General features: G+C 34.5%; 2 protein-coding genes across 3 annotated transcripts; both read right to left on the bottom strand.

Moving 5' to 3' along the window:
* Positions 1-3,917: 3,917 nt before the first annotated feature.
* On the bottom strand, positions 3,918-5,730 carry LOC110027314. Of its 2 annotated transcripts, XM_020728684.1 has the most exons (3): positions 5,492-5,730; positions 5,282-5,358; positions 3,918-4,947 (listed from the first exon to the last, which is right to left on the bottom strand). In XM_020728684.1, exon 3 carries the CDS (start codon positions 4,924-4,926, stop codon positions 4,207-4,209), a length of 720 nt encoding a protein of 239 aa, XP_020584343.1. In that variant the 5' UTR covers positions 4,927-4,947; positions 5,282-5,358; positions 5,492-5,730; the 3' UTR covers positions 3,918-4,206. The 2 variants fall into 2 exon arrangements, with proteins under 2 accessions (XP_020584343.1, XP_020584342.1); XM_020728683.1 differs by having other exon boundaries at positions 5,282-5,730.
* Positions 5,731-9,158: 3,428 nt separating this feature from the next.
* LOC110027292 (aspartyl protease family protein At5g10770-like) lies at positions 9,159-13,971 on the bottom strand. The gene is made up of 3 exons (XM_020728655.1): positions 13,678-13,971; positions 11,891-12,402; positions 9,159-10,189 (listed from the first exon to the last, which is right to left on the bottom strand). Exons 1-3 carry the CDS (start codon positions 13,775-13,777, stop codon positions 9,470-9,472), a joined length of 1,332 nt encoding a protein of 443 aa, XP_020584314.1. The 5' UTR covers positions 13,778-13,971; the 3' UTR covers positions 9,159-9,469.
* Between the last annotated feature and the right edge of the window lie 6,469 nt (positions 13,972-20,440).

Genomic DNA, 20,440 nt, shown 5'->3' with positions numbered 1-20,440 from the left:
CAATCACGAGTAGTTGGCTGTCGCCGAACGACTCCTTATTGACGATGGTGACCTCTGCTTGCTAACAATGTAACCCAAATGCACTCTTAACATATAACGACATATTGAAGACCCCATGATTTCTTTTAGCTTGCATAGCCTCTGATTATAGCCCGTCAATCTCCATTGACCATCACCTAGTGTCCTTGCTCAGCACCGTTGATGCCCCCCTCTTGCTAGCATTCCATCTACTTCTTTCTTTGAGTTCTTCGAGTTATTAGGAAGAAGTAAATGTAAAGAAGTCTTTCAGGATTTGCTTAGAATGCCTCTCTCCTCCTCCCTTCCTCACAATTATGTCATGAAAAAGAGATTAGAATAGTCTTGGATTTTGTATACTCCAAGAGAGCTAAGGATGTATGCCTTAAAATTGTAATGCATTGCTTTCAGATAATTAGAGCGAAATATGAAAAAATTTTAAAATTATGAGATTTGACATATATGATGAATACTTTAGAAAGCACAATTAATATAGAAAATGCTTTGGTCCTTTTACTAAATTTTTTTTTAATAAACGCATAGTGCATGTACTCAATACACAATGTCAAGCATACCAAAATGAAATGATAATTGCTTAAGAAAATATATTCGTATTTTAATAATAATGATTAGGAGTATATTAAGTCATTATTGTATAATATTATCATTGTGCATGCATGTTTTAAAAATTACTATGTATTTATTAAGTATTTATGCATGACAGAAGGCCGGTTGCAGAAGAGTAATGAATTATCGTCTTAGCGTTATATGAAAACCCAACACACACTCTGGTTAATAAAGAGAAGTACGCACTTCAACTTTTATGTTGAAATCCTAGAAAGGGAAAAAGCCATAATGTCTTATCCAGTTAAATTAATTCACTATGAATGGTGAGTACACGAGTGCACTCTTCTCCTAAATTAGAGATGATAGGGTAAAAAAGTTGATCATTATAAATCAACAACAATAATTTATTGATAATAATCGTAGTCTAGTTGTAATGAATGTAATTTCGGGTGATAACAAACTGCATAGTTCGTAGTCGATTATTGTGGAGGTAATAGTCCGACGTAAATGTTGTAGATGGAGGCTATAACACCAGTTTATAATATAGGACATAATTGAAATTCATGGTTATAGTTGTCTGTGTGGGTGGCAAATGGTTACTTCAAAAGAAATGGTTGACCACAGAGGTTCTAGTAAGAAGCTACAGGAGCAATGGCCCTTGTAAGCTGTAATTGGTCATAAATTGTTGTGGTGAGTAGTGATAACATCTGTGGGCCACAGAGAATGAAGTATGGAGCTGCATGAGCTATGGACCACGTAGATTGTAGTTGGTCACGTAGGCTTTATTATTGAGTTGTGATGATGTTTGTATTATGTAGAAGTTGAAGTTAGGAGCTACACAAGTTGTGGACCACAAAGGTTGTAGTTGGTCACATAGGTCGTAGTAGTGAGTTATGATGACGTTCGTATGTTACAAAGGTCGGAGTTGAGAGCTGCACAAGTTCTTGATCAAACTGACTGTAGTTGGCCACGTAGGTCATAGTAGTGGGTTGTAGTGACGTCCGCAGACTGGAAAGGACAAAATTGGGAGATGCACGAGTTGTGGACCACATAGGTTATAATGATGATCTATGATGACTTCCTAGGTTTTAGAGGCAGGAGTCGAAAGTTGCACAAGCTATGGACCACATAAGCCATATTTGGTCAAGTAAGTGGTAGTGGGTGGGTTGCACGGAAAGAACTTTAGGAGCCCAGAGAAAGTCATCATCTTAGGGGTGCGTTATTGCACTGTCTTTGGGAGGTATTGTTGCATCATATGTGGGATGCATTGTTACGCCATTATTGGGGTATGTTGTTGCTCTATAATGTATGCCAGGATTTTGCAACATACGTAATAATTTAGCAAGGGGTTTATTTGGCATGATCAGGGCTGTCGTTGGCGATCGATAATGGCTAGCAGCGGACTGTCGTTAGTGGTCGTCAACTGCAAGAGCGGAAGATATTCGCCAGATTTGCAGTGCAGAAGCGAACTAGACTTCAACTTCACCTCCAAGCTTCAGTCTTCTTCTTGCTCAAGGTGATTCTAAAAGTAGTTTAACATCTTTTTTTCGGTTTGATGTGACACGTTTTATACCAATTTTGGTACCGTTGGCTCCGTCTCATCGATTTGGACGGTTTGACTGTAAGTTTGCTGAAATTGAAGTTTTGAAACACTTTTAATTGAAGTTTGAACTTTTCTTGTTGAAAAATGGCCTCGAGATTTATGTCATGCCTTATTCTTCATGCCGAATGATAAAATTTATAGATGGAGTATCTAATTTAATGGTCCCTAATAAGATAATCTTAAAAACTCAGTTTGAAGTGTGGACATAAAATTTTTTTTTCAATTTAAGAAAGCTTCATATTTGGGATTGCGCATCAAAACTAAACTTAATAATCAATGCATTTTTCATTTGTTATTGTGGAATAATTTTATAACTTATACGAAGAATAAATTTATAGACAAACATTCCATTATAAATTTGTCATAAATAATCTTATAATTGATGAATCACATGAAATAAATTTATGACAATCTCATAGAACACTAAAATTATGTTATTTCAAACCATTGAGGTTTATTTTTTAACAGTCAAATTTTAACTTAGGGACTGATAATGATCCAATTTTATTTCCTAAGCCATGAAGAATATTATTTGCGTAAAAAGTGTTGAAATCAATGAATCACAATAAAATTTGAAATCTTATTCAGTAATCTTATGGTTTACAAATGGTTGGATGTAACCAGGCCTTTTAAGTCCAAAGTCGAGTGAAGTAGCGATATCAAACGATACAAGAGTAGACATGTTGCCAAATATCTATTGCTGATTATGCACTTATCCATGAATAGGTGATCACCACTTAAGTGCAAACATGACTAAGTACACATTTGGTTTAAACTTAATCTCTCAGACTCTCTTCTATATTCTCCTCGGAACCAATCTCTTCAGAGTTCAAGGAACCTCTCTTTGATCTGTCAATTTGATTCACTTTCCTCAATCTAAATGTCCATTTGGGTCTCTTATAAACTAAAGCAATCAAGAAGAACCAGTGATATTCAATCCTCTCTCTTCTACTTTTCAAGCTCTGTCAATATTTTAACATGATCCTGATATCTTCCTCAAATAACGTTAGATCCAGCAGACTTCATTTTAAATTCCCTTTCTATTTATCCCTTACAGCCGATTTCTATTGTTTGAAGTTAGAAATCTTGCATTGCAAAAAAATTGGAGCTGTTAAATCTTTCATTTAGGATTTGAGATTGAAACTCAGTTTTGAATCACAAATCCAAAGATATGAGATCCACAAACTCTCATCCCATTTATGAAACAAGAGATTAAATTGTCTTAATTACCTATAAGAATTGTCTTGAAATCACTGAAATTGATGGCATGCAAAACAAGTAAAACCTCTATTTTTTAAAAAAAAACTTGTATTAACAACATTATTATTTTTCACCTAACATTAAAATATCAATAATCCTTTAAATGAATCAGTGTCTGATCCACATTTAATACCTATTCATCTCCATCAATGCCACAAGAGCAATAACTCTATCATTAAACTCAACCTTTTTGCACTGCATAATATTATTTAGTCTTTCTAAACCTAATTCTAACAGAGGTTGATGGCTTGAATATTAGATTTTGTTGCATCGAGCACCTACTCCAACCCAACAAGCTCAACTCACAGGCAACTTTTAAATACTACCATTTTAATTTTTAAAAGGAAAAATACATTTATTCAAGCATAAGTAACGGTATGTATGTAAAAATTGAAATGTAGGAGTTAGAGATGTGTGAATACACGAGAATTAAGTTGTATGTATGCAAATCTTCCTTTTTTTTAGGGTGTACTTTTAATATGTAGCAAAATATTAATCAAACATTTAAGAATTTTTACAATTGACTCACTTCTAGGAAACCTAGAGAACACAATTCAGCACAATTTGGACAAAATTTTAACTCCTATCAGGAAATTAAAAAAAAAAATGAATTTTCACAATCTGATCATCACAACCTTGAGTGTTAAACTCAAGGAGCTATAAACACAATACACAAATCATAAGGCATACCAAAACCTTTCATACCTCCACTGCCATTTTGAAGCTTCAACAGACTTTTATGTCCTCCATCCTTACAGTCCTTAAACAATCTGTTTTAGTATCTCCTCTTCCTCAACTGTCATCTCCTCCATAGCCTCCTCAAGCTGAGCAACCAATTTTGGATCAAAAACAGCCTTTTCATTCCCCTCACCACCTCCATTTGCAGCTACAGGCTCAAAGCTCCCAAACCTGGGTGTTATATATGACCCAGGTGAGAACACCTGACCTCCCTGTGATAGCCAATCCCTCAGGCTCCCTGCCCTGGAGAACTCAAATTTTGGGACCTTCACCTTTGTAAGCTCCATCGCCATGACCCTCCTCCTTATGCCCTTTTCACCACCACATGCCTTTCTCAATTCGTCTTGCTTTACAGCCTCTGCGGTTTCAGAATCTTCATCCTTGATTGGATTTAAGCTCTTAGAAAGCTCTTCTTCTTTTTGGACTTCAACATCATGGTCATCCTCTAGACCAGCCAAGAGCTCCCATGTATTGATTGTCTCTATGTGATTCTCAGGTTCTTCTACCAAAACTGTGGCTTTACGATCTTCTTTCGTAACTGAAGGTTGATTAGAGGATTCATGCCCGTTGAACTTATCAGGAACTGTGTTGGAGGGGCATAAAACTGCTACAAACTGCTCTGTAAGAGACTTTGAGATGACTAAATCTTCATAGCTATCTGTTTTTCTTCTCTGCAGCCGCTTCTGAAGCTCTTCTCTGAAGCTTGCAGATTTAGTCAAAACCTTAGAAGAAACACAGCCCATCTCAGGCTGTTACACTTTCACCTGATTAAACAATACCATAAATATCAGGATCATACTACGCTTCTAGCAAGATTAAAATGGACATTAAAAGTTAGTTTCTGGAAGAGATTTCATCAAAGTTTAATGAGGAAAAATGCATCAAGAAACTTGACAGATTCCAAATTAAATGGGTTGAAACTTGACAGCGAGGAAAAGGGAAATACATATTAGAAAATTTCAAAGGTTTCAGCTACAAAAACTTGAGAACACAAAGCAAAACGAATTTGGAGCGGAAAAAAAAAATAAAAAGAACAGAAATGAATGAAAACCCAGCAGTTCTTCCGAGAACAAAGATTTGGTTTCTTTTGTTAAATACCATTCGTCAATCTTCTGTGATTGAAATCTCCTTCACCTTCGGCTTATAGATTCAGGCTGTCGGAAAACTGTCGCTAGCTGATCAGGAAGAAAAATGAATTTAATTGATGATGTTCTTCCGCATCAAGAAAAATTATCAATCCACTAAACAAATTATGAAGTGGAAAAGTGGTTTGGCTTAAATGTAACAAAAAAATTTAAGCTGTCATACGATGATAATTGACGCACAACCTTTCCACGCGGCACCTAACTTGTCTTGACTTTCATCATTTTGCGTATTTGATGTTTCCTTCATTCATTTCAGCCTTGATTATTCCGAATTAGCGGGTCCAGTTTGGGTCCTACATTATTTGGAATTAGAGGGTCGAATTTGGGTCCCCTGACGCTAATCCGAACCAAATAATAAAAGAATCGAAAAACTCAACCTGAATCATACTCGACCAAGACACAATTAACCCAAACCCTGCCCCTTTGACAGCCAGCTCAGTTTTTTATTAAAAATTATACTTCTAACATTTAACAAGTAATGATAAGTAAATTAAAAAAAAAATTCTATTTATATATGATAATCAATGATATAAGAACTAATAATACAACAAATTTTATCGTGTTTATTAGGGTAATGTGCGGGTTTTCAAATTCAACTCGAACCTTACCCGAAATTTTTATGTTTCAACTTCTCAGGCCCGCGTCCGAATTTTTCGAGTAAAGCTCGAGTCATGTTCACAAGTCGGGCCGATTTTTGACACCCCTAATGTCGATACTGTTATATAATTTTTTGTCATTTGAAATCGGTAGATGATTTTTCGGTGCTGTAAAGAAAAAATTATATACAAATAATGAACAGGGACCGATGAAATATGTTAATTATGTGTAAGGTAGTATGGCTAATTTTATTTACTAAAGTTGAGGATTTAGTAATTAACTCATGAAATTTTGATGCCATAGCAATGGTTGTTAGATTATCTATATTGAATATCATGTATTCGAATCAGAACCTATGTCTGTCGGTAGAAATTTTTTTTTTTAATGATTGAGAGGCTCATGTTGAAAGCACGTTCTAATCATTAACTAATCTAATGTTCCTAATTTCTGTATTTTAATTAAGAGGATATATATATATAATCATACTTAATAAAATAATAAATTGTTTTTTGTTTAAAATAAAGACATAAAAAGTAATAATAAATAAAAATGATCCTAAAGAGCCCCTAAATTATTTAATTTATTTTATATTTTTTGTCTTGTTTACAAACTATACATAAGAGATTTAAATGTTTTGTTAGAAATTATTTTTATTGCCCCATATCAAAATTGGTGCCAACAAACTGTGAACTCTCATGGGTAAGGCTATATCGACTCCAACCATTCAAATAAACAATAAACATGCCTCGCATCAAAATTGATGCCACCCAACGGTGAACTCTCCTAGGTAAGGCTGTATTAACTCCAATCGTAGTTCAACGCCAAAAACACCTACCGTAGATTCCTAATAAATGTCTTGAGCTACAGAAAGTTATGAATGAATGAAATACAGTCCCATATTGTTCAAGTGGACATTCTACACATACAACATTAAAATTTGATGCCAACAATATTTGTTAAATATTCTTATTTGAGCTAAGATGTAATTTTTCCCCACCATTAAAAATTGTATAGCACATAATAATTTCCTTAAAAAAGTTTTGAGATATAATTAATTGACATATAGTCATCCATTACTTTTTTGTTGATATTTTTCATTGATATTTTTCAGAGGAAAATAGTACGAGTAGATCCATTATTTCAATTAAAATATATAAATGAAATACTTAGGCTCCGTTTGGCGTAGCATTTTTGCTGCTGCGCTACACCGCCCCGCGAATTTTTTCTATTTGGGGCGGCGTCTTCTCCACTGTTTGCCGCGATTTGTGGCGAACGCGGAACGCCGTGGGATAACAGTGGCCCAGCTTCATCGCAGCGGCCTGAATTCCTTTTTACGTTGGTGCCCTCGCGATACACAAAGGAGCTCTCCTCTCGCGTCTGAAACCCTCCCCGAACTCCCGAAGCTCCTTCTCTTCCCGAGCGAACAACGTCTCGCTTCTTATCCTCTTCCCGAACGAGATTCGTCTCGCATATTCGCATCCCCTCTTCTTTCCGAGCAGTCTCGCATCTCCTCCTCTTCCCCAACACCCTCATCGAGGTCATCTTCCCGAGCAGTAAGAAATTTTTTTTTTCCTTTCAATGCTTCGGGTCGAAGGAATGGTTCTTGAAATTTTTGTTTGTCTTGAAATTTTTGTTTGAGAAGGGTATAATGTATCTTCTCATTTGATTCTCAACACACCAAATTTCGTGAGGTTAGGTGGCCTCAGTGCAATGTATCTTCTCATTCTTTTGCCCTCCGTTTGTAGAACTAATATGCTATATGTGAGGTTAGGTGGCCTCCGTTTGTATCTTCTCATTTGATTCTCAACACACCAAATTTCGTGAGGTTAGGTGGCCTCAGTGCAATGTATCTTCTCATTCTTTTGGTGAGGTTAGGTGGCCTCAGTGCCTCAGTGCAATGTATCTTCTCATTCTTTTGCCCTCCGTTTGTAGAACTAATATGCTATATGTGAGGTTAGGTGGCCTCCGTTTGTATCTTCTCATTTGATTCTCAACACACCAAATTTCGTGAGGTTAGGTGGCCTCAGTGCAATGTATCTTCTCATTCTTTTGCCCTCCGTTTGTAGAACTAATATGCTATATGTGAGGTTAGGTGGCCTCCGTTTGAATCTTCTCATTTGATTCTCAACACACCAAATTTCGTGAGGTTAGGTCTTTTGCCCTCCGTTTGTATGGCCTCAGTGCAATGTATCTTCTCATTCTTTTGCCCTCCGTTTGTAGAACTAATATGCTATATGTGAGGTTAGGTGGCCTCCGTTTGTATCTTCTCATTTGATTCTCAACACACCAAATTTCGTGAGGTTAGGTGGCCTCAGTGCAATGTATCTTCTCATTCTTTTGCCCTCCGTTTGTAGAACTAATATGCTATACGTGAGGGTAGAATGTATCTTCTCATTCTTTTGCCCTCCGTTTGTAGAACTAATATGCTATATGTGAGGTTAGGTGGCCTCAGTGCAAAATATCTTCTCATTCTTTTGCCCTCCGTTTGTAGAACTAATATGCTATACGTGAGGGTAGAATGTATCTTCTCATTCTTTTGCCCTCCGTTTGTAGAACTAATATGCTATATGTGAGGTTAGGTGGCCTCAGTGCAAAATTTCTTAAATGGCCATCAATCCATTCATGCTATATGGATCTTTCTTGTTGAAACATCTCTACTTGGACACACACCAGCGCAGCTGCAGCTGAAAAACTGAGAAGCTGCAGCTGCGCCAAACAGACCCTTAAAGTGTTCATAGAGCTATTTCCCCTCTTAAGCTACCTCATAAAAAAAATATAAATTAGCTACGTTCATGATTGCTTTGTAGTTTTATAGCATTTATGGAGTAAACTTTATGTCATATCCAATTGGAATTGTGTTAAAATTAACAACAATTGCCAAAAAATCAACATTGAAATTAATTTTCTTTTAAAACAAATTTTTTTATAATTCATAACTTGACTGTTTTTTAACAGATAATAAATGGTTTGCTTGGACAGCTTGTGAGTTTCAGGATAAATAGTTTATCCTGAAACACAACCATTAACGAATACATTATAAATTAATTAATTATATCTGTACCATACTTCACACCGAGTCATATAAATTTATGTCAAGTTAATCACACATAAGATTGTTGTGCATCATCCATATGCTTCTTAAATTTTAAAATTTTAAGGAAAAAAAAATTCACTCAATGTGCATTCATGTTTATCATATCAACAAAAACATTTAAATATTTGCAATATGAACATAAACGAACACATCAAAAATATACTACAAACATCAACGAATACATTATGTTTCAAAGACATTTACATTTTTAATCCAATCAAAATCATAATTCATACCACAACCCTACCAATTAATGGTGTAATTACATGTTTATAACTCCCACCTCCACCATGAATCCACTCTAAATAATGGAGATCAATCACACATTTTCTTAAAAATAAAAATAATTTTAAAGGTATTCAACTATTCATTCCAATTATTCAGAGTGCACCGCACAACCTGCTTATTTTCCTTCACAACCTTCTAACTAATGCCACCCACCCACAATTCTCACCCACACCCACCGGCGGCAAACCCAATCCTCCCCTTCCCCACATCATACACCACCTTAAACCCCTCTTGTTGCTTATTCCCAATAATTGCAACTCTTCCTGCCGCCGCAAAAGCCAAACAAGTCCTCCCCTTCTCCACATCCACCATCACATTTTTCGCCGGCAACCTCAACACCGCCCCTCCGGCGAACACCAACTGCACATCCGGCACCGCCATCCCCTCACCACTTCCCACATAACAAGTGTCTAAAATCGAGTACGCCGAAACTCGCTGCCTCTTTCTTCCGACCGCTGCCACCACCGCTTTGCTTAACGCCGAATAGATCTCATCCGGCAACCGCGTGATTACTGTGCCCGAATCAATGATGGTCGGCGTGCCGGCATAGACTGACGCGGAGACGGAAAGAGTTCGGCTTTGGACTGTTATGCCGGTGAGCTTCAGGAAATAGAGAGACTTGTCGAGGGAGGAGGAGACCATGGGGGTGAAGGCAAGGTTTGAAGGAGTGTAGGAGCCGAAGGAGAGATAGCCGGAGCCGGAGGAGGAAGGGAGGCAGTAGGAGAAGGAATTGCCGTATGTTGTAGAGAGCTGGCTGAGAAGGGAGAGATGGTCCTTCGCGAGGCCGATGAGGCCGTCAGATTTGCCGAAGAGACCTTCGTTGTCCTGTCCGCAACCGAAGACGAAGCCGTGGATGGAAGCAGGGGAGAGGGCTAGGGTGTCCTACGCGATGGGCGTCAAAAAATAAAAATAAAATTAAAAAAAGATAAATAAGAAATGTGCATATATTGCTCGTTGATAACAATGGAGCCAATATTATATGTGAAATCTATAAGCAAATATTAAGTGCGGTGTTATGGGTGTTATGAGCAAATATTAAGTGCGGTGTTATGAGCAAATATTAGGTGTAGTATCTTTTATGTGCGGATTATAATATTCAGTTGATTTTAGAATAATATTTAGCCTCATCATCATCTCAAAACTATCTCAACATAACGTCAATATCATCCATCTACGAGTGAATATTAAGTGCAACATCTATATGTGCGGACCATATTATTCAAATTATATTGGGGTGGTATTAATCGAATCTCAATACCATCTTAGTATCACCCCAATACCATCAATTCACACATAATATGTGCATGTAATATTTTTTAAAAAATTTACACATGAAATAGTGATATTTGATGGTATTATGGTGATATTTCATCACAATATCATCAAATATAACTAAATCTGCACCTATTTTATCTGCACATAATATTATTCTTTGTTTTCAACTTTTTTTTTTTAATTAAAAGTCACATAAAATAGCATTAGTTAAATATTCCTATAATGTAAAAGAGCTCAATATCTAAACATTTAATCAAATATAAAAATATTGCTACAAAATACCATATCCTTTTTTTTTAAGAGATTGAACCATATAATATGTATAAATACTTTTAGTTCACTCAATTTTACACAAAAAAAAAAAAAAAACAGAAAGAAAAAAAGAAAATAAGAAAAAAGAAAGGCGCATATTTCTTCTAAAACTGTGGCTTTACATTTATTTAGCTCTTGAAATTTTGGCACAGAAATTTAAATTTGTATCCCTCATAGAAATGTCTGTCCTTATAAAAAATGAAAATTTATATTTTCTGGTCTTCGCATAAACACCAAACGCAAAATTTTCTTTATATCAAAATTTAAATTAATTCCGATGGCAGTTGGAAAATGAACTGTGCAAGAGTTGGTAGAGTTTGTAGAGACTGAAATGATATTGTTTTATATTGGTTTGTTGCCCTTGTTTTATCTGTTTCATCAATTGTGGTTGAGGTTAATGCTATTGTTTTAATGCTGCTATTGTTTTTTCTTTGATGCTTGCGAGAAAGATGAGATGTAATGATATTATTTTGTAAATGAATTCTATTACTCTTTGGAAAGTGTGCAGATCCGATATGGTGTGTCATTGGAGTATTAACTTGCAGTTTAAGAAGATCAAATCTATAGCTAGAGATCTTAATATCTATTAGTCTCATACTAAGAGATGGAAATATTGTTGCTGATTGGGCTGCTAAATGAGGATCTCTTCAAGTGCTCCTTTTATTTCTAATATTTTACCTGATAATCTTAATCGTTTAGTAACGTTGGATGTCTAGTTTAGGGTGTGTTTGGTGGGTGTGTTGAATTATATTTTTTATTATTTATTTTTATTTATTTATTATTATTTATTATTATTTTTATTTTTATTTTTTATTTTTTGGGAGGAACCCATTTTCTTTTTTTTTTTTTTGGATTATAGTGTGTGTGTGGCTTCTTTTCCGATTTTATAATTTTTTTTTATGAAATAAAATGAGATTCTGTGATGTTCGTTAAAAAAAATAAAGTTAAAACAAACATCTGTGAGATAAATCATGTGGGGCTTTTCTACAGCCATACCTGAGAGAGGTAGCCGACAGAGAAGGAGGAGTCTCCATACGTAGCCGCATACACACAGTCACCGGAGCGCGTACAAGAAGAAGGATTGAGAGTGGCGGAGGAAAGAGCAGAGCAGGCGGAGGCCGAACAGTGAACACGAGCATAAGTAGACGATGCAGTGGGATCGAAAAGAGCTCCGACCTGAAGATGACAGGAGACTTTGCAGGGAAGGCATTGGAGCCAAGAGAGCGAGCTTCCGGTGTCGACGATGACAGAGAATGGCTTCGGCGGAGTGCCGATTTGTATGCGGGCGATGTAGTTGCCGACGCCGAGGGAGGAGCCTTGGGAAAGTGGGAGGGAGACGGGGTGGCCGGAGGTGAGGCGGTGGGAGAGGTAGGCGACACGGCGGGCGTCGTGGAGAAGGAGCGAAAAGAAAGGGATGCCGGAGTTCAGTGGTGGTGAAGGGGAGCAGGGGCTTTGACGGTGGTGGAGGGGGAGGTGGATGCCGGAAGAGTTGAGGGTGGTGCGGATGGCTGTTAATTTTTTAATAAGATGTGAAGAAAGTCAGTTTAGTGAGATTGGAAATGCAAAATGATTTTTTTTTTCCAATTTAATTTTATTTTCAAGCACAGAATATAAAATCGATTTAATTCTATTTACGGAAAAAAAATAAAAACTATCCATCCTTCACATAAATTTAATATTGCTTAAAATAACTAAATGTGTCTTATGCTCTTACATTAATGACATAATAGCTTTAGTTAATCATATCTTATCGGGGTAGTAATTAGATAACTGAAAATAAGTGGCATCTCAGTTGTTAGATACTCCTTTTACCTACTAAATAGTAATTAGATTTTTAATTACCCTATCATGCAGCCATAGTTCTACAGAACAAACTTAGCTTTCGAAATTAATATTTGTCTAAGCAACTTGAGATAGTTTGCTGGCCAAGTGGCCTAATAATAGAGCATGAATTGGCCACGGTATCAGTTAGTGCTGGCAATGGCTCCCACCTTTTTTTTATTTTTGACAAAAGACTTCATCATTAGGACCACGTTGCAATGGAAATAAATACAGAAAATAATATTTATTTCATATAATTTCCTCAATACATCTAACCTAAATCAATTTTCCTTTTTAACCTTCATTTCGAAAGTTTTTTTTTTAGTTAAAAAAATTAAAAAATTAAATAAAAATATTAAAAAAACATTTTTTCAAGAGTTTTATTTTGTAAGGATAACATAACAACTTTCCCAAATAGAAAGTGATAAAAATTACAGAATTGGAGGCAATGAAGTTTTTCTAAGCTTATCTTCTTTCATTCTTAATACAGCAGCTTAATATAAATTGTTCTGCTGTTAATATAAGAATTTAAAATTAATTGGTTGTTGAAGCTGCATGCATAATTTTCTGTGTATAATTATACAAATCATAGTAACTAGCTGTAATCTGTTTTTCTATAAAAGATGTCTAATATATTAATTCAATATTTTAAAGAAATACAGCAAAGAGCATCTACAGTAGTTTATAGAGTTCCCACCATCAAACTAATACTCATAAATGATTGCTTTATTTATTTATTTTCTATGTTTTTTTTAAATATGAATTTATAGTACCCAAAATATATAAACTTTTTACTTCAAAATTAAACAAATATATATGAAACAACAAATCATTATATGCTTGTGATTCTAGTCAAATGTGAAGGAAGCTCAAATAATACTAAACACAACATCAAAATCCTTTATAATATAACATCTCTTGTTCTCTAAATTCAAAACATACATAGAAAAACTCTTACGTACCCTCAAATTGAGAAGAACAAGAGCTCGATGAAACCTCCGTTAATGGAGCCACAGTTGGGAAGAGAAGAAAAAGGCAGAGATTAATGAGGAGCAACTCCATCTCCCCCAACTCTTCTCATGCTCCACTCATGATTCCTCACGGCCTCCTTATATAAAAATTATAGGAGTGTGGGGGTGGCACCATCATCTCTCATGGTGGGCACCTCTTCTTTTGCTTTCATGAATTCAAAAGAAAATGAATCCAATTAATGTGGGCGGTGACGTACTAAGATAAGCTTAAATAATATAAAGGATTGAGATGAGAAGATGAAAGATGCATGTAGGTTCCAAAGAGTGATTAAAATCCATCAGAACACCTACAATAATTAATGCCGTTCATCTATGTAGATAACTAAATAGTAAGGCTTTGAAAGCCTTTGTAAATATGCGTAACAATTATGTAATTTTGAAATGTTTTGACTCTCGGGTCTATTTAACTTGAGGTGAAGTTTTGCATGGAGAAGGCGGGGGTGGTTGAAATTATTGGTTTAATCCCTTGTGGTTTGATTATATATTCTTTATCTAAACTGATGAGTAATTTTATGTAATAATTTTTATTACAGTAGGTGTAAAGGAGAAATTAGAAGAAGTGCTAAAAGCGCTTGATGTAATACGGACAGATACTGTTTTCAAAGAGAATTGAGGCTAAGAGAAATATTATAAAATAAAAGGTAATGAATAAAGTTTCATTGGGGTTTCATTGATGTTTAGTTTTGCTGTGGATACATTATTATAGTACTTATCATCATCATCATCATCATCATCATCATCATCATCATTATTGTTATTCATCATCATCATCATCATCATCATCATCATCATTGTTATGTATTATCACCATTTATATAAGTAGGTATTATGCACCCTTGAGAGAAGATTTACTTGAAAATTGAATTACCCTCTCCCCGTTGTGCTTGCGCACACACACAAATACATATATATTTTTTATCTGATGAACCGCATGTCCTGACAATAATGAGAATCTAGCCACATCACCATGCATTTCACGTGGTCGAATCCTTGCAGTTGTTCGGATATGTGAACACCGGACGGAATAATTTCTCCACACACACAAACACAACATTTTTTTCTCTTGAATAAAAAATTCTTTGCTCCTAAGAAGAAGTATTATTCTCCTTTCCATTGTGATCTTCTATCAACCAATCTATATAATCTTCTATGTTAATATCACAATGTTTTTTACAACTTACTTTTAAGAAATTGTATGTTGAGTTTCATTGATTTTAAAGATGATAAAATCGTTCGTTATTTATTTTAGAATATATAAGAATGATTGAATGGCGTATTGAAACACTTCTAAAAGTCTAACTTTAGACTTGTTTTTAATGTAAAATGAATCCTAAAGAAATTATCCTTAATGAGATGGATAAAATTTAAGAAAAAATATTACAAATCATTTTTTTTAAAAAAAGGAAGCCATTATTAAAACAACTATCAAGAAAATGAAGTATGAAATGTGTAAGAAAAAAAAAATCCATCTTTCTGAAAACTTTGTTAAAAGAAATATGAGTGTACATTTCTGTCACATTCTCGAGCGGAAAAAAAATCATTTCATTATTCTTTCTTGTGAAAACTTTGTTAAAAGAAATATGAGTGTACATTTGTCACATTCTCGGGCGGAAAAAAATCATTTCATTATTCTTTCTTGTATAGATCCCTTTTTTTATTTTTCTACTAAAGCTTGTTCTTGTCAAATAAATAAGGGGTTTTTAGTTTTATGAAAAATAAAATTAGTGACCACTTCATAAATCTTACTCTCTCTAGAGCTGCACAATCTTCTATGTTTTGAACATATATAGCTAGAAAGTAAAGTGATAAAGGGAGATGGATAATAAATTGTGGACTTATCAATCAAGTTCTAAAATTAATTAGATATCAAATTCCTAATTACAGTAAGTTTGTAAATCAACTTTTTAAAATAGCTACTTTTGGAAATTTGTTCTAAAGTAGGGATATTAGCCAATTCAAATAAAAAAGAGGATCCTTATGAAGTTATTTTGATCTTTTTTATGGATATGACCAATAGATTGCTACACCTTTCATTTAAAAATGTATTTGATGAATTTCAAAATATTATGAATGAAAAATTTAGTTATTATCAAATTATATATATGAACAATGTATAAATATTTTTCAATATTATGGATGATCATTTTAGCTAAACTCTTAGATGTGTTTAAATGGTTAAATATAAGAAGATGTTTGGTAATATTAGCACAAGAAATTGATAAAGTTATTTCAAACTAAAATTTTGTTTTAAGGAGATGGTTTATGGAACAATTATTTTTAATAATAGAAGAATTGAATTCATTTTTACCCAAAAGAAATTCTTAATATAATTTAATATCAATGATTTTTATGACAACTTAATTATATAGCCAATTTTTATAAAGAGCTAGCAATTGATGCTATGTACTATCTTGTATAAACAAGAAGAGGTCTTCATCCCAAAATTTGACTACATAAAAAAAATTAAGCAAGGTGTTTAAAATTTATCTTGTTTACATTAAACGACATACCTGATGAATTTTAGCAATTGATGCTATGTACTATCTTGTATAAACAAGAAAAGGTCTTCATCCCAAAATTTGACTACATAAAAAAATTAAGCAAGGGGTTTAAAATTTATCTTGTTTACATTAAACGACAGGCCTGATGAGTTTTAAAATTTTAAAGCAAATGCTAATAACATTGGCTTTGAAGGGATATTAAAAAAAAAACCCTCAATGCTATTTTTGCCCAATAGAATATCACTTACATAATATTCCATTATAAGAAAATAAATGCTTGTTAACGCTAAATAAACTTATAAATTCCTGAATGACTAATTAAAAAATCTTTTTACAAACTGAGAGTGGTGCAACTAAATCAATTATACAAAAAGATATTTAACATTAAGTGGCAAATTAATTTTTTCCTTGATGGCAAGTCCAATTATAATATTTTCGTCTTACCATTAAGTATTTATAAGGTTCATCTATCTCGTTACTTGAATTCTTAAATTTATAATTTTATCGGGTAATGGAGAGAATATTTGTTAGGGATAATAACACTTTAGAAAGAGGCCAAGAAGAATATTATTCTCAGGGAGGTATCGGGAGATATCCTACTCAAAGAAGAGATATAATAGACATAAATGATAATCTATATGTGTTACCTAAAACAAAATTATAGAAGGAATAATCTTTCACCTTAAATTAATCAAATTTAAAATAAATTATTGCATTTGAACCAATTTATTGTGTTAAACTAATTACTACAAACATTATAAATATTACCCTTGAAAATTATAAGATCCATCATCATGGCACTAATGGAATGTTTCTTGGGGAACCATGCTTGTCCATATGAAGTATTCCTTATAATTGGATATACTAAACGAAAAAAAAAAGTATCACTTTATTAAATCATGTAGAAATTCTACCCAATACATTTTAACCAAATAAGATAATAAATGGTCTAAACCTCTTTTATGATCACAATAACTCATTCCTTATGAGTGAAATTAGTGGATAATTGAATTATATCCAAGTAATGATGAAAGAATTTTATGTAATAAATTATAAAAGAAATATGTATGGATAATTGCAATGATGAAACAAGAGACAACACAAATATCTTTCATGGCTCAATAAATGGTGGAACCAGTTCAAAACAGAATTAAAAATTTTACCTAATCAAATTCATAGAACTTATAAGCTGTGAGTTGAATCATCCCTAAGTAAATAGTTCAAAAAACTTAATCAATGGATTAAGTTATGTCCATTTCCTTGTGAAGTTTCAATTTTCGTTGATCTAATTATGAACTATTTCCATTGATACCCACAAAAAATATTAGAGCATATTAAACAAACGACGTTGGGAGGATTATCAAAAGGTATTCACAAATTTCATTTCAGTTTTGACACCTGATACTGAAAGAGAAGAAGAAAACATGTTTCAAGAAAATGAAAAAGACTCCATTAAAGATGGAGCAATGACATAAAGACGAGTCAATCAAAAATATTATTGAACTAAAAGAATGATAGAAGAAAAGACAGAAAAATAGGTGGCAGAGTACCACATTTCTACACCATGACAAAGGTGGCAAGTACCTAAATGTCACAACAAAACCTCTAATTAAATTTGGAAAAAAGTACGAACAATGTAACGGCGCCAATGACTATAGTTTATCAAAAGAATTTTTATTACTTTATAAAATGATATGTCAATTGATGATTTCCTTGCACGTTTTACTTGGCTTTGAATAAAAGAGGTTTTCTTTTATATTCTCTTATAAAAAATTATTTTGAAAATTTGAAGTATGTTCTATTTTTAATAAATGTAAATAGGTGTGATCTCCACTACAGGAAAAATTGGTTTTTTTTTCCAGCGACCAATTTATGTGGCTATGATGAGAAAAACTCTTGTTTTTGATATATATGACGGTTTATTGACGGTTCTAGGCTCATAGGTAAAATACATGTTGGTAATTTCAAAACTGACTGATATTCCGACTGTGTAAAACTACCGACGCTTAACTAATGATTTAATCTAACCATTTTTTCAGAGAAACTAAATATAAATGGTGTTTGTCGGCTCATATAACAGCTAGAAGAACTGTTGGTAATAGCGACAGTTAAATTGTCGCAAAAGTGTCGCACCCGTTGATTTCATGTGATCTAGCATTTCGTTGTTTTTTGGTCCGTAATGCTTTAGTTATTAAAATTGATGGTCAAAATGTAAAAAAAGTATCTCATCCGTTGGTTTCTTGTGACACATTTAAGTAGTCGGTTAGGTGACAGCTAAGCGTCGATAAATAAGTCCATCGGCTAGCCGTCAATTTTGGCCAAGGATATGTCAGAAGTTGTCGTAAAACTGACGATATGCCGTCAGAAACTTGCAACATGAAAAAAAAAGATAATTATCCTTTCGTATTTACATTACTACACCTATTATCACAATATTTAATATACCATTTCAAGCAATTAAAGGACTAGAATAGCAGTCGAACATTTAATTATATAATCAAATTACGAAATAGATCAAATGCATTTAATCTAAAATATATACATCACTGTTTACCAAAAAAACTATATGTACAAACATTCAACATAATCATAAAAAAAGAAAAATACCCACTAATCATCCTCTTATATCTTCTCATCCTTATCTTCATCATCCTCGGCTGCTTCCTCCTCCTTAAATGTTGTTGTTTCCTTGGCACGCTCCCTCTTCTGTTGCCCAAAGGAATCTAACTCAGACTTCAACTTAGCCTCTATGTTGGCCTTTAGCTTTGACCTCATATGAGCAAAACGGAGCTCCATCTAGGCAAAGAATGCAGCAACACGCCATAAGATCTCCTCATCTTGCATTGTAGAAGTAGAAGTTGCATATGCAATGATGGAGAGGCGAGTGTTGTATGCAAACCCCTGTGACCCGAGCCTATGGACTCTACGTTTCTTCTTAACTTTAGCAGCCTCCCTTCACACGCGTGCTCGGAAAGATCACGCTAATGGATTGTAATAACTCATAATGACATGGAATCGGTTCTCCTTCAGCTAGTGGAATCTCTTTTGCAAAAAAAAAAAAGTTGTTTCATTCAATAACAACGAGCATGTATTAACAACAAACAATTTTTAACTCCTAAATTACCCGAGTTGCAAATTTGTCGTTGATCTAGGATTGGTTGAACTGCCTCTGGTGGGTGCACTCATGCACATCAGCGGCGGAGGGCTCTCGCCGCATCTTTATAGTCTGTCCATATAACAAAATAAAAATAGTTAGAATACATCTTTGAACTATAGAAAAATTTAATGAAGGAATGAAATCTTACCGGCCTCCGCTTGCACTCTTTATGTGGAAGCACTCCATAGGTGTCGTTGGAGGACCCCATGCCTCCACGGTCCGACCGCTAGTTCAGTCTTGCCTGCCCCCTCTTCTTCTAGTAGTCTGGGGAATCTCAGGCCCTAAGAAGGGTGACAAAAATATCCTCTTTGAGCAACAGAGGATGCCACAACGATCTCTGAATATCGTCAAACATGTTCCGAAGACGATCGTTGTCATTGTGCTCAAAGTTGCACCGAATGTGTGCCTTGTGCTCGAGGTGGCAGGAAAATTGTTTTGGCAAATTATAGGACTTATTTTCATTTGATACATAAGTAAAAACAACTTAAGATATTTATCAATGATACATACCACAAACTCTTGAAATCAAATATCTTAATGTGTTATCGAAATCTCCTTCCACGACAAGTACGTTGAGTCATGCTTGCTTCAGATGATATCCTGAATAGCATGAATAGTTTGGGTCAGAGGTATAACCTTGAAATAAAAAAAAATGTTAGTTTTATATTCAATCAAGAAAATAAAATGATTACTATCAATATATTAAAAATAACTTACATGTTGCCCACAGGTTCAATGCGGTAGCTACTTTCTGTCGACTCGTACTTGGTAGATCAGCATGGCCCTTTGATGCACTCAACCACACTGCAATCTGAGTGGAGGTAGGGTTTGGAGCAGGGATTAGGGTGGGGTGAGTGTAGTAGTGAGGGTGGGAATGAGGGTCGTGGCAATGGTGAGAGTAGGGGGTAGGGGTGGGGTTGGGTGCAGGGGCGAGGGCGGAGGCTGGGGGGGGGGGGGGGGAATCATTTTATTACTAATTCCCCCCCCCCGCTTTTCAGTTTGCAGTCACAGTAAGCCCCACTCCTGTCGGAATGTT

The sequence above is a fragment of the Phalaenopsis equestris genome, unplaced genomic scaffold (genome assembly GCF_001263595.1).
Source record: "Phalaenopsis equestris unplaced genomic scaffold, ASM126359v1 Scaffold000422, whole genome shotgun sequence".
In the NCBI taxonomy this organism is placed as follows: Eukaryota; Viridiplantae; Streptophyta; class Magnoliopsida; order Asparagales; family Orchidaceae; genus Phalaenopsis; species Phalaenopsis equestris.
The sequence above is the reverse complement of the archived record's forward strand: the minus strand, read 5'-3'. Positions and strand labels throughout refer to the sequence as shown.